The sequence below is a fragment of the Candoia aspera genome, chromosome 3, assembly GCF_035149785.1.
Source record: "Candoia aspera isolate rCanAsp1 chromosome 3, rCanAsp1.hap2, whole genome shotgun sequence".
Taxonomy (NCBI): Eukaryota; Metazoa; Chordata; class Lepidosauria; order Squamata; family Boidae; genus Candoia; species Candoia aspera.
This window is the reverse complement of record NC_086155.1, coordinates 56,538,800-56,561,170: the sequence shown is the minus strand read 5'-3', so window position 1 is coordinate 56,561,170 and position 22,371 is coordinate 56,538,800. Positions and strand designations below refer to the sequence as shown.

Genomic DNA, 22,371 nt, shown 5'->3' with positions numbered 1-22,371 from the left:
ACCCTCAAAATTGCTAGAATATTTTCAGGATAATAAAGTCAGACTGTAGTTTGCCAGATGGAAATAGTGCCATGGTTACAAAAATCTCATATATGAAAATAGGGCATGAACTATCTAGTCAAACAAGATTATATTTTCTTTTTCCTTCAAAAAAATTAGTTTTTAAACAACATTACAATTAAAAAGATAAAAAACTAAAACAGACAAAAAAAGAAAAGAAGAAAAAAATAGAAAGTGCAGAAAAGAAGAAAAAATAGAAAGAAAAACAGAAAAGAAAAAATAAGAATATAGTAAGTGGTTAAGGCACTAGGCTAGGAACCAGGAGGTCATGAGTTCTAGCCCTGCCTTAGGCACAAAGTCTGCTGGGTGACCTTGGGCCAGTCATTTTCTCTCAGCCCTAGGAAGGAGGCAATGGCAAACCACTTCTGAAAATACCTTGCCAAGAAAACTGCAGGGACTTGTCCAGGCAGTCTCTGAGAAGCAGACACAATTGAATGGATAAAAGAAAGAAAGAAAAAGAAAAGAAAGAAAGAAATTACTTCTCCCTTCATCACGACAGGTATAAACAATTTTAGTAACTTATCACCTCCTAAAATACAACAAATGATCTCTTCTTCTCATATCTCATCTCTTATCTGTAAACAAATCCTTAAAGCCTCATCATTCAGTCCTGGTCAGCAAAACTCCATTAAGGGTTACCAGAGATAACAACAGATCTATTTTAACCTTGATCAAATAAACCAACTTTATATTCCTTCCTTTTACTTTTAACAATCTCGATCTTCAGTCTCTTCAAATAATGTCCTAGAACTTGATTTCTTTTCTTTTTTCTTTGTCTCTTATAAAATTCTTCAAACCTTTAACTCTTTTGTAAATCCAACATAGGAAAGTTATCCAGATCACTCTTTTGGTTTGTTATTTATATATCCCTTTTAACTATGAAGTCATCAGCCAGTTTCATTTGTATATCCAATGTAGTACCTTTTTCCATATCATTCTTGTAGCCTCACATTTTAAAATCCACTTTCAGATCAGTCTCAGTCTTGTCCGGTCAAACTTGTTCCTTTTCCATAACATCTTTTAAACATAGTCTATCTGAATGGCAGAAACTCTTAAATGTAACTTCTGGGTCCATTGTTCACAAATATCCTTCAGTACATCCAATGTTAAAGTATTTTTGCTCCATTCTGCATTAGTAAGTCAAATTCAAGTATTCTTCTCCTTTAATTATAATCTTTAGTTTCTTCTAGTTCCCTCTAGTGTCCAACCTTCAAAGTTCCATCCTATCATGTTGTTTTTTTTAAGAATTCAAAACAACAGCATTTTCCCATGGGTAGGATTCCTATAATTAATTTCAAAATCTTATTTCAAATCCATCTGGACCCTTAGTCTGTTTGTAATTTTCTAAAATCTATGTTCTAATCTCCATTTTGCTGTTTATTCCAGAAAAAGAATTTTTTAAAGTCCTGAAACTTGTATTTAAATCTTCTTTTCTAAGGATTGAAGGAAACTCACACAGTGCTGTAAAACTTGTCACTCCAAATGTTCTTAATAGTTGAAAAGCAATTGATAATCAATCTACAAAAGTGATTAAGAAATGAGGCTCGGCAAACCTTATGTCCATATAGGTGATGTTACAGCTATGAGCTTGATGGAAATCCCTCAACTCCAGCCGCTTGACTCACAAATCAACCACAAAAACCTGTTTCCTGCAGTCTACTCATGAGGAGGAGCTGTCCGGAATACAATCTGTCCTTTTTCCAGAGAGGCTTCACCAGCCAAAATTCACCATCTGGTCACAATGTGCATCATAATGCTGTCCCCGCTCCTTCAGCAAAGTCTAGTTCACCATGAATCCTCAATGAAAGTCCCAAACAAGGTTATATTTTCTAACAATAACCATCATCCATGTATCTGAATAAATAGAATGAAATATAAAAAAAAAATATGGAGGCTCATGTGAATGATCATGTGAAAGTCAAATCTTGTGCAGCACTTTAGAGTTGAAGGCAAAAAGGTACGTGGGAATACCTATTTGCGATCAGATCTGTAACTAAATCTGGTTAAGCTTACAAATATTATCAATATCTAGTAATCAAAATAGGTAAGCATCTGAACTGTGGGGGCATTCTTGATCTGCCATTTAATAAAGTGAGGCCTCCTTTCCATTCTCCCTGCACCAATATTATTGTCACCCAATTAGTTACACAGGCAGAGAAGTAATAAATCAATTTTAGTCAGCTTCAGAGAGAGCAGCATCAGGGTTGCACCAGCATAAAGATTAAATTCATTAGCCTTTGATGTCTTTTATATCCACAACTTGACACCTAGCTTAGTTAGTAGTTTGACAACTAAATCATCAAGAAGTGGGATTAAAAGCCAGTCCTGTCTCTTTTAAGTTAAATGGATTCAATCTTTCTCTAGAATCAGTATATTGGTGACCAGCTTATGCCTTTGAAAGATGGCAAGGAATCCCCAAAGGACTATTTTCTTTCTCTTTCAGAATAAACAGAAGCAGAAGACTTTTAAGTATTTTTGCTCATGAACTTGGAAAAGAGACTGTCTATACAGTTTTAATTGTTTCAAGAAATCTTGAGCCAGGTCACTGTGCAACCAGGAAGAGGTAGTATTAACAGCCTGGTGCACTTTTTATCTTTCTGTAGGAATGTAAACATTGCTCTCTTTCTCTCTTTTCAAAAGAGCTGAACCCAGCAGAGCTTTCCACATTTTCTAAAGGGAAGTAAAGGAGAACAGCTTGGTTTCTTTTCTATATTCTTTAAAAACTTCAGTTAAAAAAATACATAGGATTAGTACTGATAGCAAAGGGCTTAACCTACTAGATCTTTCCTCCCATACATTTTTGTCTCCTTTGGTAATAGCTGGTTTCTAGGGCTTTTTTTCCCCAGTTCAGTTCTTTTTTATGGACTCTGTGTGTGTTCATGTGTAAAATGTATGACGTAAGATCAAAAAGTCAGGTGCATAAATCATAAAGGTTCCTGAAGCTGGTAAAGGTAATTAACTTCAACTCTTGTTTACTGGGATAGGTTGGGATTTCATGGCTTCCATAGCAATCATGGGCTTGTTACAGTTAATCTTGGCCCCAACTCCCAAGAAGGGGCACACACCAGACCTAGCTTTTACTTTAGAAACTATGAGCTGTGATCTGGATATGAAAGATGTCATTATCTATCATTTACTACAGTCAGATCATTTTCTGATCAAATTGCAGGTTGTGGGGGTAGTGAATCTATTAAAAGGAGAATTTCCTGACAATTTGTCAGCCTTACCAGGTAGACCAGACAGGAAACACAACCAGATAAATTAATTCTACTTTATTTTAAAGCTACATTAATAGAATCTTGCAAGTCTGAAAGTACAATTCTCCTGCCATCACCTTTACAGCCTGAGAACTTAGGGTCCCTTCTGAGCCTCTTGCTCAGCCCACTGTGCAGCTGCGGCTGTGCTGTCTCTTATCTGACTGTTCCCTAGGCAGCAACTCTTTGCCCCATCTACCAAGGTCTTTCCCACATACCATTACACAATTTGATGGGTAGCTCTGCCTCAAGCTGATTGATCTCTAGCCTAAGGGGAGACCTAAGCTTTTGGACAAGATGGTCCCTGTAAGGCCTCTTTATAGTTGCCAATCTGGACTGGCACCCTGGTTCCCAGGGTGCTATGGGAGATAAAACAAGTGAAGATGCCACAGCAATAGTTTTATAAGACGAGAAGTAAATGCAACCGAGCACTGGTATGATTCCATGTTTGGGCCTGCCAGTGATGATACGAATAGTGAGGTATGTATACTTTTCTGTATTTATGGCATCTTCAGATTCCTACCAGCAGCCCTGTCAGGATGAACTGAGCCATTTTGGAGAAGGATGGGAGGGACAAAACATCTGCAGGGGCTGTGATGTTTTTGTAAGTTTCTTTGCAGATATAGTCACATACATTCACTTAGGATAAGGTGAGTGGGGCAATGTCTTCCAATGTTACCTGGAATTCTTTGAACTTGTAGAACCTGAGGATATGGATAAGGTGCTCTGTAGTATGAGGTCTGCCACCTATGAGTTAGATCCTCAGACAGCTGGGTATGAGAGGCTGGATTTAGGAGATGATTAATGCTTCTTTGAAGGAGGGGAGGTACTGCCTGTTTCAAGGAGGCTACAATTCACCCTCGCTTGGAAAGGCCAGCACTCAAGCAAGTCCTACTGGACAACTTCCATACTGTCTGCACCCTTCTCTTTTGGTGGAAGGGGAATCTGCTACAGATGTTAGAGAAGGCAGATTATTTGGGCCTTTTTCAGTCAGGATTCAGACCTAGCCAGGGGAGTGGAAACAACACTGGTCACTCTGATGGGTGGACTTTTACCAGGACCTGGATGGGCGTGCACGTGTGTGCCATTCCTGGTCCTATTAGACCTCTCAGCAGCATTCAGTACTGTTGACCCTATTATCTTACTGCTGGGGGCACTTTTTTATAGTCGTTCCATTTCTATTGAATGAGTTTAGGTCAGTAGTCATGCAGAAACAGCAATCAAGCCTTGCTGCACATGAGATGCCACAGGGCTTGGTCCTGTACCCCATATGAATGGGGAGAGATAATTAATAATTATACTGGTGATATCAATTGTATATCACCATTTCAGGCCAACCCAGACATGCTGTGGAAGACTGTTAAGGATTAGAAATGGAGAAACAAGCTTGGACTAAACCCTAACAGGTTAAAATTGCTGAACATCCATAAACTTCTTAGCTTCCGCGAAACTTCAGTTTCAAGAATGAAATGGGCTCATGCCACCTCTGAAGGAAGGGTCTATGATTTGGGAGTTCTTCTCGACTCACAGCTCCTGTTTTAACAGCAGGTGGAGGCCATGGCTCCGAGGCTTTGCCCAGCAGCAGCTGAGGCACCAGTAATGGCCTGACCTGGATCAGAAGGCATTAGTGAGAGTGATTGTCACCACTTGACTGGACTACAGTATTGCAATGAACTCTACATGAGGCTGCCTTAGATGCTATAATTGATGCAAAATGCTACAGCTGTAGAGGTTAGAGCCTGCTGCTGCGAAATAACACCTATTTTATGGTTGCTGCACTGATTACCAGGAGGTGTCCAGGTTCAATTCAAAGTTTTGGGTGGCACGGAATGAGCTCAGCTTTCTCCAGAATGATTCTGCTTGTCCTGTCAGATCAAGGGAAGGCCTGCTGGGGGTTCACCTCTTCTCTCCCCCACCCACCGCCGAGAGACAAGAGGTCCATGGCAAAAAAGCAGGCCTTCTTGGTGGAAGCTCCAGCGTAACAGAACATGCCGTCTCCAGAGATTTGCTTGGCTCCCTTATTCTGGCTTTCAGAAGCAGCTTTCAAAACCTCTCTTTTCCCCAGGACTTTAAAGCTGAACTCTAGATAGTTGCTGCCATCTTTTTGCATTTATTACATTGATGGGTAGTTTTACTGGTGGTATGAGCTGATGTGTTTTGTTTTTGTAAATAATTAATAATACACACTGCCCAGAATCTGGAGATTGGGGCAAATTATAATTTTTTAAAAATAAAATGAAATAAGTAAATTAAAAAAGGCATGATATAGTACCAAGCATCTTAGAAAACTAGCTTCTAAGGCTTCCTCTGAAAAATCACTTTGACTTTGCTTTTAATGCAGCATTTGAAACTGCAACTGACGTAGCACAGATCCTTCACCGACCATAGTTCAAGTGGAATATTTAATACTTACTATTAATCACAAAACAAGACATTTTCATCATCATTAATTTTAATAACCAATCATTTGTGATGCTTCAGAGAACTCCAAAAAATCACACTGTTCATTTTTATGTGTCCCTTCATATGGAGGTGTGTCTAGGAGGGGCACTTTCCACAGCCTCCAAGGCCAAGAGCTCAGCCAGCGCCACCCATCATTCAGGGTCAAAAATTGGCCACCAAAGCCAGAATAATAACTGGGGCACAGAGCGGGGAGCACACAAGAAGGGCAGCTATTGGGACAAGAACAATATTCTTCCGTAGAGCACTGCATTATAACGGGCAGTGACTGCCGCAGACAGTGCACAGGCTAGAACACCTAAGGCTCCTTCCAGCAAGGTGTCCGGCCCCTTCCTTCTGGAAAAATAGAGCAGGAAAAGGGCAGGGGAAGAGAAGGATCAATTCTCACAAACACACATCAATTTATCAGGTTTGTCCATGGCCAAGTAGGTGAAGATCACAGGAAGAACTTTATACATCAAGCTCCCAGGCCAACAGGAGACATTAAATAAATATGTACAGGATCTGCAGTTGGCAAAGGGTTTAGTCACCCATATTCACTTTAGATGTCTGCAAAATACAAGAAAGGCAAAAGATCAGGAAAACTCCATGCTTCATTGATTACACACTGCTACGCCAGTTTTGTCTAGTGGTTAAGGTGTTGGGCTAGGAGCAGGGAAGCCTGAGTACCAGTCCTCCCGTAGACTTGGAGCCAGCTGGGGACTTTGGACCAGTCACTCTCTCTCAGTCTGGGAAAGAAGGCATCGCGAACTGCTTCTGAAAATGCTGCCAAGAAACCTTACATGGTCCCCAGGAATCAGAGTTGACTCAAAGGACCATAACATAACAACATCCTCTCTAACCCTATTCCTTAAATACGATTCCAGAGTTGATTAAGTTGCTGAAGGAAAGCTCCCCTCAGCCCCATGACTTATGTTCTGAGTGATTTAACTATTCTGCTTCTTCCCTTTCTTAGTGACTGCCATGGCAGTTATGGCTATCATATTTTCTCACATATCATCAAGCAACAGAGATTTGTTTATGTGCAGTACTGTGGGCTTTCTTAGAACAAATACCTCAGATCTATCTGTAAAATGCTGAGAAAACACAGCAGTCTTGGATGAGAGTAAGGAGCACCAGGAAAAAAGCACAGGAGGATGGAATGAAACATTCAGATCAGTGGTCTGATGCAAATTGAAGACTCTCCATCAAGAAAATGGGATGAAGCCATACAATCTTAGGAAAATATACTGGAAAGTTAATTTCTTGCCTCTTTCCAACTTTGAAGTTGGGCTGCCTGTAGGTGCCCCTAAATTCAGAGAAACATGGGGAATTGATCCTTTCCTCTTAACATAACAGTTCAAATACTGAGAACTATCAGTCCTCAGGCAGTCCTAAGATTACAGTATTAATATGACTGCCTGGTGTCAGGAGAACAGGGAATTGTTCTCAGGACTTTGTTGAAAAATAACTTTTTGCTTCTATCCAAGAACTGGAAATGGGAAAAGTTACAATGAGCAGATATCTCATGGGGAGAAAAACAAGAGAGGCTTACCTGCAGGATTGCTACGATGACTCCAAAGAGTCCAATGGCACTGCCAAAGATTTCCACAATTAGGATCTTGACAAAGAGGCTGGCATTCTGGGCATCTGCTAGTGCAGCACCACTCCCCACAATGCCCACACATACACCACAGAAGAGGTTGGAAAGTCCTACAGTCAACCCTGCCCCAAACATGGAGAAACCTATATAGGGAAAATTGTATTAGGAATGGGCAGCAACCAATGGCACTTTCAAATTACTGTCAAGCCTTCAGGACTTTTCCTTGAGAACAAAGGAGTAAAAATATTATCTTAGTCCAGCCCGTATCTGAAAACCTTGCCTCTGAGGCTTGCCATAAGAACAATACCGCTAGCTTGGCCATTGGAAACCACACAAACACAGCACACATTTGTGCTGATCTCTCCAGTGATACGCCCCCACTCCAGAAAAAGGACTGGTGCCTTAGAAATTGCTACTGCTGCATGGGATAATGAGAAAGGACCTTTGCAAAGCCAGGACAGGGGAAAGTCAGCTGGTAGAATCCATATGTGCCTTGCTGGTTGCATACAAATTGTTTGAAAACTTAGAAGGATAAAACTTCTGCATTGTTTGTGTAAAGATATAATCCAGCTAAGGAAAGGCCAGAATTTAGTGATAAAGGACATGCTTTTCATAGTGGCTTTTCCAGATTCAATCCCTTATAAGGCTGGAAAAGATGCTGATTTGAAATCCTGAAGACTAACATAGACCAGAGTGAGAAATGTGATGCTCTCCATAAAATCATTTTATTATACCTCCCACAATTTAAAAAGAAACTAGTAAAAATATAGGTTATCACAGCTATAGTCAATGCATTAGGTAAGATGCCATGTTTTCTATACTTTTATAGATAATAGCCTGACTTGGAGATGGCATTTCTTACATAACCAGGAACCCACGATGCTCCTACAAAGGTAAGAGCAGCTCCATCTGCTTTTTCCTATCCCTACAAACAGCCTACCTGCATGATAGTTCCGAGAACCAATTTCCTCAGGAGTTCTGCCACTAAATTGCTGCAAGAAAAAGGAAGCATTTCATGAAACAAAAACCCCTTTCCAAACAGATTAGAAATAGCAATTAAGAACAGCTAAAAACTTACAAGTATGCAGATTATTTATCTGCTTTATATATTTATTTTAAGAAATTTATATGGCTGCCCAATTCAAACAGCTACAACCCTGGATGGTGTACAATGAGCAGACAACAAACCAATATGGTTAAAAACAACAGGAATTAATAGGTGGTCGGGAACCCAAATTTACCTTACACCCATCCAGGCAGGAACTCCAATCATCCTGGCTGCAACACCCATGGAAAGAACCAGGTTCTTTTTGCCTTTCTAAAGACCAGCAGGGTCAGGGTCAACTATATATCAGGGATGTGGGTAGGATGATCATTCCAGAGGGTAGGCACTGTAATGGAAAAGGCATGCTACCTGGTCTTGTCAGATGACATTGCTTCAAAGAAGGGACCCAGAACAAGCCCATCCTACTAGAGCATATGGAATAGGAGATACCATCAGAGACAAATAGTCCAGTCCTGTGCCATGTAGGGCTTTATAGGTGATAACCAGCACCTAGCATTATACCTAAAAGCCTACAGGAAGCTCGCCAGCACTTAAGGGACACAAGAGGGGAGAAATAAATTGTTTCTCCACTCTTATTGCCAGGAGATAAGCCTTAATAAAGGTTCTTATCTCTGTTTGGTCAGAGTCGTACTTTGTCTTCCTCAGCAGCACTCTAGGTGCCATTTCATCCTCTGAAAGCCCTCTGCAAACCAAAGGGGTCCAGCAAGGTCTGCACTCAAAGAGAGTTTGGATGGGTGCAATCTGATCCAAGGCCATTGTCCTCTCATTTCAAGTGGCAACTAAGGCCTCAGTTGGGCCACACATCAAAGCCTGATGAACAACCCCAAACTCGCTTTGAAATCCTATTGGGTCCATTAAGTGCCTTGGGCAGACTGATTAAATAGATCCTGCCTCTCTGTGATGGGGAGCATCCATGGTAAACTCCAGGATTAACAGAATGATCTGTCCATGAGAAGGGACTGAGACAATATCCCCCAACTCCAGATCATGTTGCCAATCCCCTGAGACAAAAAAAAAGGTCTAATGTGTGCCCCCACCCCCAGCTAGGTTGGGCCCTCAAAAAGCTGGATCAGGTCTATGGTTGCCATGGTGGCCATGAACTCCCACACTGCTTCCAAATTCTCATCTAGGGAAGGCAGTTTAAGTCTCCCAGCATCATAAGCCTGGAAACTTCCACCACCCAGACATAGCATCAAGCAGCACAGGCAGGGAAGCTGCTACACAGCAGGAAGGCTGGTACAGTAGCAGCAATCCCAACTGATCCCCAAAGCTCAACATCTCAAGTAGGGTCTCACACCTGGGATTAGGATTTATCGAAACTAATTTCTTAAAAAAATGGGGCGACTGCAGACTGTTTAGGATTTCTAATATCTTAGCATCTGATAACTCTTGGGACTAGTGACCTAGTACTAACGTTTACTTGGAGGAGAATCCAGTCCTAAAAGTAGTATTTCTTCAGTGGAGATCACTGATCTTTCTCCTGGCAATCCTGCCCAGTGTTCCAAAAGTATCTGGCCAAGCCTTTATACTCACTCATGATTAGAGAGGTCACCTTAAAAGCTTGAGGCATGTTTGCTACCCTCAGCTAGCCTCTATTTAGCATAACACTAGAAACCTGTTCATTGACTTGATCAATATTTGGTTTGGAATATTGTAACCTTCTTTGTTTCTCAGACAACAAGTGGACAAGGCTACCATCAAATCAGAAATATCTGAAAATGATACAGTCAACTTTAGCAGAGAAATACATCCCTCTTGCACAAAACAGAATACCTCAGCCATGTTGGTAATCACAATAGCCATGATGATTCCATAGATGGCCACAGCTTCACAAAAGATTATGCTGCAAGGAGAAAGGAGAGTTTAACAGCTGTGAAGTGGGGCTAGAGAAAATTGGCTGTCTTCCCCAGATTACATCATTACTTGACACCCTACTTTTCTTTAAAAAAAAAAAGACCAAGGTTGTGTGCCCCAATGCTAAGGTTCTATCCTAGACGCCATGATGACAATAGGTTATACTGCTGGACTTTGCACCACAGAAAAGCCTATTAACAGCTTCAACCTATATATGCTTACATCATGGTTTTGGGTAGGGGTTGAGGGGGGGGTCACTGAAACACATTTTTTTTTTAGAGCTTTGTTCCATTTAGCACCCCAATGATTTAATTCCACTGCTGTTTGGAGAGCAACACTGCCCAGTGATCTGACTGTTTTGGTGAATGAAATCCCTTTATTTGCCTTTCATAGAGCATCATATCAGATATACAAAGACAGATAGACAGCAAGTATTTTGGATATCAGGTTATTTCCACCTGATTTTCTCTATCAGTTTGCTGTATTTATTCAATTATTATCTCATTTCAGAGTTCAAAAATTAATGTTCTGGGTTTCAGCACAATATTCAAAGAAGTCTCAAGCCATAATGATAACCTATATGGTAGATTCTTCATCATAGATCCATGCTATGAAATAAGAACTTGAACAAATTAGCAGTGGCAATCTGATTCAGTTAAAAGTTAGCAGTGTCACTCTTTTATTTTGAAGAGAAGAGCTACATTTTGCATTTTATTGCTTTGATTTTGCTCCAATCTTTTTCTGATATTTTAGTTCATTCTGAGTATTTTCTACAAGCATCTGTTAACAAGGACAGATGCCCAAAATTTCTGGATATGTTATACACTGAGAACAAATAAGTAATCGTAGCAATTCACTAGGAGCTCACTATCTGAAGCTGCTGGGTCAATATTCATACCCCAATCTCATCATTTTATAATATACAGAAGATATTTCAGGATTGAATATATATATATATATATATATATATATATATATATATATATATATATTTATATATATGTTGTTGTTGTTGTTGTTGTTGTTCAGTCATTAAGTCATGGCTGACTCTTTGTGACCCTATGGACCACAGCACACCAGGCCTTCCTGTCCTTCACTGTCTCCTGGAGTTTACTCAAATTCAAGTTTTATTTACACACACACACACACACACACACACACACACACACACTCTATCTATCTATCTATCTATCTATCTATCAAAACAAGCAAACATCTAGAGGGGAGAAAATTTATCTGTGAAGTCAAGGGGAAAATAAACTGAAAAGACAAGGGACCTTTGTAGCTTGTGGTATCTATGTCTGTAATACAAATGGAGAAAAGAGCTCTTCTCACCTGACCAAATTTTTGGTTTTGATCCTAGGTGCTTTGACACCACCGCCAATGATGCTGGATCCAGTGATGTAAATCCCCCTAAAAACAGAATGATTAGGTGGACAGACTTCACCATGTTGCACAGAGATCTTGGAGACAGTGCCACTAGATGGCAAATAGTTCATTTAGATTATGCCTATGGTAAATTATTTATTCATGAAACTGTTTATGGGACACTCTGAGTTCTAGTCCCACCTTAGGCATGAAAGCCAGCTGGGAAACTTTGGGCCAGTCACTCTCTCTCAGCCCAACTCACCTCACAAGGTTGTTGTTGTGGGGAAAATTGGAGGAGGAAGGAGTATTAGGTATGTTCCCCACCTTGAGTTGTTTATAAAAATAATAAAGGTGGGATAAAAAATCTAAAAAAAATCTAAAATACCAGGGTTCTCAATAATTTCCCAGCAAATATTAACTGGATTTGAAGCTACTTAGTTTCATGTACCATTTTAATACCAGTAAGTGAACTCTAAAGCAAAGATCAGCAGTACTTGCCAGCTAGTGACCAGAAGAGGAGAGAGACATGGAGAAAGAAGTTACTCACCATGCAGCTCCCACCACTGACAACGAAATGGATAGCCCAATACCCAGGTTGGACCACATGTATGGAGAGGTCTCAGTCAGGAACCTATATATAGAAGAATACCTTAAAATACTACATGCCCCACCCATCATACTACATGAAATCACTGTTCTCACAAAAGAGGAAAAGGAGGAGTCCTAGTTAAAAATACTGAGAGAAGACTTCCCATTTGTAGCTGGAGTATAACAGATTATACTCAATTTGAATTCACAGAAAATATATCTTTTCATTCATGTAAAGATGCAGGGGGCTGGTACCATATTTAGAAAGAACTACTTCTGAATGAGGCAGAAAAGCATTGTAGGAAAGTTGTGCTGAAGTCAAGTGACCCTAAGCTGGCATAGTCAGTAATAGATAAAAGCCCGTGAAATACAGCAAGCAGTGGACTTGTTTGATCCATCACCTAACAGGACACCTGAAAATCAGATCCAGAATTATATTCTGTTTCCCACTTCTGCTAATTCTGGAACTGATTTGCAGACTTGCCCTTATATTCTAAGGGCTCTTCTGGATTCCTAGTTCTATCCATCCTGGATTGCTAAGCATGCAAGGAAGATTCAGTCACTGGACTGAATGCTGGACTAGTAAAAGCTTAGGAGCGCTAAGAGTCAGAGGCTGGAAATAAATTGAGACGTATTCACTTCTATTTTGATAATGCATATGTAGCTATTTGTTTTGGTCAAAAGTTTTTTGATGGAATCAAGAAAATTATATAATGATCTTTGGCAATTCACCCTGCAGTTAGTTTACTTTCTGTATTTCCAAAGACATAAATTAATACAGTATAAGAAATTAATTCAATTCCTATTCGCTGCCATATTTGCTATTGCAAAAAACTGGTAAACTGAAGTATATCTTTCTCTGAATCAGTAGTATTTAAAAACAAGAGAAACTGCATTGACTGAAGTTAACAGCAAAGGTCTCTAAAGAACCTTATAATTCCCCTTTTGGGAGAGATGGCAGTGATAGAAATTTGAAGAATAAATAAATAATCAAAGGTCATTTTATTCCTATCTGACCTGCATTTCTTAGTTGTGATAATAATTTTTCCTGATAGTTTACCTTCATTTATTAAGTACTGTAGGTTTTGGAGTGGAATTACTGAATGTGGATTTTAAAAAATTCTCCTTAAGTTTACCTGTGTATTCATGTACATATTTTCTCAAAGGCCTTTTTTTTTTTTGCTTTAGTCTTTTCCCCTTTTCTTAATTATATTATTAATTATTTAAGTTTATATCCCAAATTTTCATCGTTCAAAACAATACCAAAGAAGAATGCAAATCCTACTATGTTTTGTATGTTCTTTTCTGATCCTTGATGTATTTAGTAAAAAAGTTTCAGAGGCGAGAACTGAAAATTTATCCATGCAAATAGGGTACCAGCACTAAATGGCCTGTAAACCTAACCTAGCTAAGCATAAGGACAAGCTATTCGTAAATAATAAGGAAAAAGGAATGGCTGCCAATTGACAAGTGGGCAAAATGATGCTATTAGCAGAATTGATTAGTAAAAGTGAACAGTGCCATCAATTCTGCTGTCAACAAATGCAGTGTGGATAGAGACATGCCAAGCCCTGCTTACTCATCCTTGGAATGGAGCACTGCCAGATCTTCAGGAATCCATAATCCAAGAACAGTGAGATACACTGGCCAATTATTCTTAATCCCCATAGCACCTTTCCTGAGCCATTGTGGAATATGGAGAACATTCATAAGCCACTTTCCCCCCTGCTACTTCAATACCAGCTTGGAGAAAAAGGGACATCTTACCATGCTACATCAAAACGAAAGCCCAGGTCAAATATTGTGTAGCAGATTCCTGAAAAACAAAAGGAAAGTTGAATGTTCTGAAGTTAGTCTCTGCCATCTCAAAGCCCGATCTGTGATGGTACCAGCTGGCAGCACTGACACCATCATTCTCAGATCAGGCAAATAATATCAAAACCCCACAGGGAAAAAAGGAAAAAGGTGTAGGTTTCTTGTAAAATATCTTCCTCCAATTTATACCATAGATCTCCATAATAAGAAATTACTTTTCATGATAAAACTTCCACTTCCCTCTTTTCTTGTACTCACACAATCCAAAGAGGCATAAAATTCTAAGCATCTTCTATAGTGAACTTCTAGGTGTCATGGAAGGAGAGCATATACACTCTTACTAATATATGTAGATTAAATTTTGTTTTAACCTACAGAAAGAAATTAGAATTATAGCATCAAAGATTTTGGGCATTGGGTTCAACTCCTGCTTCATGCAGGAATGCAAAGAAAGTAACCATCAATAGAAACATGTCCAAGTTCATCCTGAATGTATCTAATGGAAAGAAGCCCACCACCTCTCTGGGTAACAGTTGGGCAAGTATGTACATTATTTTAATAAATATTTAAGTTTTAAAAAGTGCTCACTTTGAGCACAGGACAATATCCATTGGACAATTTTAATCATGCTGGATGTGGTACAGTGGTTAAGGTGTTGGATTCAGAGCAAGGAGACCCAGCTTTTAGTCCACCTTCAGCCATGGAAGCTCACTGGGTGACTTTGGGTCAGTCACTCTCTCTCAGCCCAATGTATTTCACAATGTGATTATGGGAAAAAATAGGAGGAAGAAGCACTATGGACACTGTCTTAAGTTCATGAATGAAAACCAGGATATAAAGGTAATAAATAGAAATCAATCAATTAATACATGCTTTTGATTTTATGTAAAAAAAAGTTTATCATTTTAATGTGCTTGTATTAAATTGCAATTCAGTGGCATACAATATTATGACAAAAAAGCTGTGACCTCAATAAACTGTCCATTGAACATTTTTAGTAACATCAAGATAATGGAGACTCTTTCCACACTGGTAGGGTTGTAAATAAACTTGAGAATTTTAGGGAATGTTAATAGAAGTGATAAATTAAATGTTAAAAATTCAGCTGTCATACAAACTTCTTTTACACATCTGAATTACATAAAACAGAAATACATATATCAACAAACTGGTATATGTTTACCCTCCTTCTGAAAGAAATGATGGAACGTGTATCAAAGTGAACTATATTGCAAATTTCATTCATTCATTCATTCATTCATTCATTCATTTATAGTATGTGTAGACTATTTCAATAAATAGAGACACTGTGTGGTTAGATCAAATGGCAAGATATCTGCATCTTCACCGAGCTCTAGTTCAAGGAGCTAGAGTAGCGTTACTCAATTTTCTATGTATAAATGGATGGATAAGTATAGATCAGTTCACCACTAGTTGCATACCAAATATATTAGATCATACACTATACTTTGGGGGAAAAAGTCACATATGTAACCTCAGAGTGGAATTTTCAGAAAATGAACAGTTCACAAAATTAGTTAATGACACACTTATGGGAAATATGTATCAGGATATTCTAAAAGAATATGACAACATAGTCACAGGATACAAGTATTCCATCTCATTTGTGAATAGTCTCAAACAGACTTTTTCCACAAAGAATCTAAGAATTTGAGAAGAGAAAAAAAGAAAGAAAAGATAAAAGGAAGGGCTTAACAAGAGTCCCTGCAATAACAAGGAGAAATAAGCTATTGAACCAGGAAAGAAAGCTTACATTGGTTTCCACAGTAGATTACTTAAGAGAGAAACAAAATAGAGATAGCATTACAACATAGGTATGTATTAATTCAACTTTAATCTTTCTATTCAGAGAGCAATCTTGGTGCATATAGATAACAAGTCTATTCACAAGAGTTTGCACAGTTCCTATTCCTAGATATTTAAACTACAACATATCCAGCAAGAATATGAGAACTAGAATTATCCCTTTATGTGCTAAAAACAAAAAGAGCGAGGAAATAAGTCATGAAACTGGAATTAGCATTCAATAACCCTAGAGTTTATTCAGAAACACGTGGAGTCTCTGTGCAGGATAGGGTCACAGTTGCATTGCTATAAATAATGACGTCCTTTTAAAGGTATACAACCTTTTCCAAGTGATAGCCTTAGCTTCAAGCCATGCAAACTCCATACACTTTACTCATCTAAACTTAACATGCTGCTTGAGAATTGGTACCCATTTGGCAAGAAGTCAGAGGTCAACATTTTTTTTCTTTCTAGTAGTTTGCAATCTATGAGTATAGATTGCAGGCTACTAGGTATAGGTATAGGTATACTCATGCTCAACTAATAAAAACTAGTGACTCTTTTGTAGTTACTAAAAAATTCAGGTTTTGCACAGAAATATGGAACTGTGCTTCCCTCCTCCCAATAATGTCATTAACGCTTCAGTGGAATCACACGATACAGCCTGGCACCATTCTAGAAGTTCTTCCTAGTTTTTTATGTTGTCAGCAGTTTAAGAAATGATTAATCCTATCACAGATTATGCTAAAGCTTTCCCTGTCAATTATCAGATTTAAATTACTAACCACAACTAGCACTCAGGTGTCTATACACCTGAACTACCAAGAAAGGTCCTGGGACTATCAAACTAGCAACTGTTAGAAGGTTTGAACACAGGGAGCCCAATTAAATTCCTCTTTAACCACATAACTGAAAATGTCTAGTTTCTGAAGCAAGTAATTTCTTTCACAGTCTAATTTTTCTGATCAGGTCTATTTATAACATCTAATCTACAGTATGCAATATTTTTCAAATTTGCAACAGCCTACCAATTAAATCAACAGCCTACCAATCAAATCAATAATGGAAGCATCAGTATTTCTAGATGTTGAAGACCTTCTGCAATATTTTTGTATTCTCTCTGACAGACCACTAAATTAGCAAGACAGAATTCTACTCCAAAGTCCTCTCTTCACATACTAAATACACACTCGTGGTTCACTTTTTCTTTTTTTGCTCAACTATCATTTTCTTGAATATGGCACAATTATTTGGCCATATTTTGTCTGAGTATAAAACATAAATCATCTCTGGCGATGCCCAAGAAGCTATATTAGCCTTGCTAACTCCCAAAGAAGCTTACTAAAATAAGTTGTTGTAGTATATTTAAAGACTCTACAGGAAAGAAAAACATCTGTATCATCAGCCACAAAAAAGACATTATTCAGAAGACATGTGCATTTTAAACTGGCAGAGTAAACTCTGCATAAAGAGACACAGGAATGAAAATTAGAAGGAGCACACAGCAGAGCTGAACAACAGCTTTCCCATATTTACACATCATATGAAATCTTATGGGTAAATATGAATGCTGGAGGGCACTGTTTCTCTTCTGTTATTAAGAAAGAATGGAGCAAATTGCAAAATGAAGTTTCCAATCCTGTGTAGATGTTGGGGTTTTTTTAAATTGTTTTCTTGCTGAGTGATAGCTGAAAAGTCTTTCTCTTAAGCCACCAAACCTAACTGTACTGGTAAAGTGTGGTGAAAGGATAAAATAGTAATTTGGTAGTAAAAGTTACATTGACCACCAGGAGGTACCACATGACTGGTTTCATCCTTACTGGGTCTCCTTAGTTGCAGGTGAAGGTGAAAGGTCCCCTGTGCGAGCACGGAGTCATGTCTGATCCTTTGGGGGGACGCCACTTTTGCGACATTTTCTTGGCAGACTATAGTGGGGTGGTTTGCCATTGCCTTCCCCAGTCGTCACCATCCCCAGCAAGCTGGGTACTCATTTTACCAACCTCGGAAGGATGGAAGGCTGAGTCGACCCGAGCCGGCTACCCGAGAATCCAGCTTCTGCTGGTCTGCCAAGAAAATGTCGCAAAAGCGGCATCCCCCCAAAAGGGTCAGACATGACTCGGTGCTCGCACAGGGGACCTTTCACCTAGTTGCAGGTAGCCAGGTGATATCCTATGGGGTTCAAACCCTCTACCAGGAATTGAATTTGCAGAGCTTTGCACTTTATATAGTGCATTAGGTTTTGAAATCATGTAAAACTCTGTACATGGGGGCATATCATAATATAACATCTGCACCTCTCTACTCTGAGAGCTTAAGGGATGGTGTACTGTGCATACCATTCTGATAGAGCTTGGCAGCAGCTGAAACTGTCAATATTAAAAGGGGAAGAAATTACATGGTATGTGACTATGAGGCCAGAACCATTTTTTCTATAGCAACAGTTGCCCAATTCTTACACAAACACACCAAGCACTATGAATAAATTTTACTAAAACACACCATACTGTTTGTTTGCTACTGTTACATACTATGCCTTCTGAACAAATTCCTAACATATTGCTGTGCTTCTACATTTTACTTTAATAAAAGAGAGAAGTGCTGAGAAGTTCAGAGATTTTTCCCATTTTCCCCCCTGCAAGCCAGATATACTCTAGAAGGGATTTCTATCTTTGCATCCATTGCTCAAAGAGTTCATCACTTTCTGAAGCAAAGAATAGAACTTAACTGGCCACCTTATGGCTATCACATCCCTTTCCATTTCATATCAATCATCCAGTTTAATGGACTGGATTCATCTTAGGGGCATGGATTTCCCCAAACAATTTCAGGATCACAATTAATTCCAGTTTCACTGGAAAAAAGACAAGAAATTCAGAAAGCCATTACAGGGCACAAGTTTAACTGAAAAAGGAAGAAGCTAACTTCCCCTTTGATATGAAGTGGAAACCATGCTAAAAAAATTATTCTTCCCAAACCACCCAAATCATCCAGATGAGAAAGCGGAACTAAGAGTTTCCCTTGCCAGCCAAGAAACAGCAGACAGGAGGGGAAATCTTGGCTGCAAACATCTTCAAGAAAGACAGAAATAGAGCAAGATTAAGTAGAGTAGAATATTAAGCATGGGGGATGTTCCCAGCAAGAACCAATAAGAAATCCCGATTCCCCAAATAAGCTGTGCCCACTTAGTAAAATGACCTTAAAGGAATATAGAGTTGAGTTAGAAGGTCAAACTTGAGTTTGCTGTTTGTCATTCCTTAATCCTGACTGATGAAGTCTGAACCACATCAACCAAACTAATCCAGATGAAGCTACCAATTGATCACAGGTTGCAGGTTCACCATTCTTACTAGGCGAGCTGCTTCAAAGGTTGTTGACAAAACAAACTAAAGGAAGGAAATGGAGTTTACTATGCACACTTTGCATAGGGCTACAACAGTGATATAAAGACCTCTCAAGTCATCTAGCAGTGCTATTATTAATAGATCACAGGCACACAGCAGAACATATATACCATTCAGTTTAGACAGCAGGCTTTCCAGTACGGTGTTTGCAAATCACCTGCAGAAGTGTGGAAGTTAAGACTTAAGTTAAAGCCTGGAGACACGCCAGAGATTTCTCTGGCAAGGACAAAAGACTTCAGTTGTCATGGACCAAGTTCTCCTTCATTCTGAATCTCTTATCAATGATAAATCTGACATACCTCAAAAGAAAGGAGTTTTTTTACAAAAAAAAAATTAAAAAATGTTTCTCAAACTTTCTGTAATCACAGATGATTAAATAAGCATTTGGAAAATGCAGGACCTATCCAATTAAACAAGTACTCTCTACCTATATTTTGCCCTTTTGAGAATGGGAGCATAAGATAATGATTCCAGTTGCATTTGTATATGCCTTTCCATCTCCTCCATTTTATTTACCACTTGAATTATTTAGATACCCAATGTTCTAGTAATAACTCTTAGCACAAACTTGTTAAGAATGTTCTTTAATACAAAACTCAGAATACTAAAGGCAAGTGCCTCTCCAGCCTAATGAAAAGCCATTTTTAGATATTTATCATTGCATTTCCTAGTCAGTTTTGTTTTTGCATTGCTGGTGCCACATAATAGTTCTGTCTAGCACAGCACATGTGGACTCACACTTACTGCTGTTGAGACCTGTTCACTATTCTCAATTTTATGAATTTTAGTTCGCCTGTTGCTACTTGTATTATTACATGTAGACTTCAATGAACCAGTTTTTCACCATTGATATAGTCTCATAAACCAGATTTTGGGCACATAGGAAGGTAGGGGTGAGGCGATGAGTGGGCTTCAGCTGACTGTTGGAGCATATGGGGAGATAGAGGTGACATAAACAGGCTCTGGCACATGTGGAGATGGTGCTGAGGTGGTAAGCAAGTTTTAACCATGAAGAGGTGGAGGCTGTGGCTGACCACAAGGTGGATCTCAGTGTACAACCAGAGGAGTGGACCATACTCAAAATCATTTGTGTAAAGCTCACTTTGATGACAATGATCAAAAATCAAATTTTGGCAATGGATACAAAGCAAGCAGGTCATGTTCCAGGAAAACTGCTAGCGAAGTGACTAACTGAACATTATATTTCATTAAATAGTTTTCTGAAAAACTTCTTAGGGTTCAGCAATGCAGTAGCCACCCGATGCACCTGGGCTTCCAACCTGTCATTCAGCTGGAACTGTGGGTTATCTAAGAGAGATGCATATGAGCACCAGGTTTTAAAAAATGTTTTGTACAACTGACACTCTTGGATTGTGTTACTTGTGCTAATCCTACTGGTTTCAATCTACCATTAAATCCAGCAGGTCTAGTAGATAGGAAAAGAATCTATTTCATATGCCTGACTTTAAAAACTCTTGCCCTGAAAGCAAAATATTTCATTGATATTGTCCTTTTTATTGTTTTTAATGTGTTGTGAGCTGCCCAGAATCACATCTGCATGATGGGCAGACATATAAATTAATGAATTAAATAAAACTAAATAAAAATATGACAGCATGTAATTCTCATTATAGATAAAAGCAACATCTGGATTATACATACTCCAAAAGAATCTTGTATCAGCTAAAATGTGATGTGGGAGTTGCTACATGGAAGTTAGGCTGTTCATTCATTTATCTAAATGGTGTCTACTTTGACTTTTATATTGTCAGAAATATTTTAAATTCCTCCCTCTACACCACAGCAGTTCAGATAAAGTTCTCCAGAAGTACAACACTGAAAAAAAAAAAGGTAGGTACAGGGAAACTGGTTGCTGGTTTGTATGAGAAGGAAATGTTATTTAATCAGAAATAGTATCTATAATTTTTACATCTGAATATTAAATAACTATATAGGACAAAAAATATGGATATACTCTCATCTGAAACACAAGCTTCAGACTTCCCTGAACACATCTTCACGCCCTACCTCAACCAAGAGATGAAAAAACAACCATCCCTGTCTACATATAAACAATACTTACACTGCTAGTCAACATTTCATATTGATTTTAAACCAAAGGTAACTAGGATGAAACAGTTGAATGTTCTTCCATTAACCTTTCCTTTCCCTGATTACACTCCTCTAGAGATACTTTGTTCTAACTTAAAACCAGATTAAGCAGCATAAAGAACCGTACTTCAGGGGATTATTGCTTTCCTTTCATTCTGCTATACTCTTTGGCACCCAGAGACATTCAGAATCATGTCAAAATCAGCACCTCAAAGCCACTAAGAAAACTCTATTTTCCCCACTTAACCAGAAATCAGCTGGGTTCATTACACAAGGAAACAACTTTTAGGTGTCTATTTTTGCTATCTCCATCCAGCAGCAGTTTCTAAAATACGGAGGACGGCATGAGATGGAAAGGCAAAGAAGCATGCACACGTGTATCTTCCTAATAAAACTCTTCTTGTCGACAAAAGATAAGCGTCAAAGAGAACCGAACCATATTCAGGTCTGTACTCAGGTTTAGAGACTCCTTTCGACCAAAGGATACTATGCTCGCCTACACCCACCCACTGCGCCGCAGAGCTACAGCTTTTCCTCACTCTGATTCCCGATAGCATTTTGACAGGCGGCCGGGATGCCAGGTAGCGTCGCGGAAGAAGCAGAAGTTAGCCTCTCCTCCAGGCCACTCCGAAACCCACTCTCTAGTCGCCAGCGGTCCAGAATCAGAGACCTCACACTACGCGCACACGCTCCGACATTAAAAAAAAAAAAGGGGGGAGGAGTAAGAAGCGGGCAAGGGGGGCAGGCGCCCCCCACAGCAACCGTGGGGTCTCTCGATTCAATCACTAACCGATGCCGGTGATGGCGGCGGCCGCGCTCAGCCCCAGCCCCGAATACAGCAACCCGAGCCCGGACATGGCGGAGACAAGCCCTGAACACGGACTGCACCCGACCAAGAACCAGCTGATCCTCCGACTGACTGACTAACTGACAGACAGACCCCACGCCACGTGACCGGATTCAAGGAGCTCACGTGAATCTCGTCGGCTCATTCGATTGGCTAAT

At 39.3% G+C, this 22,371-nt stretch overlaps 1 protein-coding gene across 1 annotated transcript; it reads right to left on the bottom strand.

Moving 5' to 3' along the window:
• Positions 1 to 5,748: 5,748 nt before the first annotated feature.
• ATP6V0B (ATPase H+ transporting V0 subunit b) lies at positions 5,749 to 22,283 on the bottom strand. The gene is made up of 8 exons (XM_063297783.1): positions 22,157 to 22,283; positions 14,000 to 14,048; positions 12,192 to 12,275; positions 11,612 to 11,689; positions 10,196 to 10,265; positions 8,297 to 8,348; positions 7,309 to 7,499; positions 5,749 to 6,323 (listed from the first exon to the last, which is right to left on the bottom strand). The coding sequence occupies exons 1-8, from the start codon at positions 22,221 to 22,223 to the stop codon at positions 6,297 to 6,299; spliced, it is 618 nt and encodes a 205-aa protein (XP_063153853.1). The 5' UTR covers positions 22,224 to 22,283; the 3' UTR covers positions 5,749 to 6,296.
• Positions 22,284 to 22,371: the final 88 nt, after the last annotated feature.

Coding starts and splice junctions, on each gene's coding strand:
- ATP6V0B (XM_063297783.1), bottom strand. CDS start 22,223: ATGTCCGGGCTCGGGTTGCTGTATTCGGGGCTGGGGCTGAGCGCGGCC. Junction 14,049..22,156: donor CGCCGCCATCACCGGCATCG/GTTAGTGATTGA, acceptor TTTGTTTTTCAG/GAATCTGCTACACAATATTT. Junction 11,690..12,191: donor TCAGTGGTGGGAGCTGCATG/GTGAGTAACTTC, acceptor TTCTGTTTTTAG/GGGGATTTACATCACTGGAT.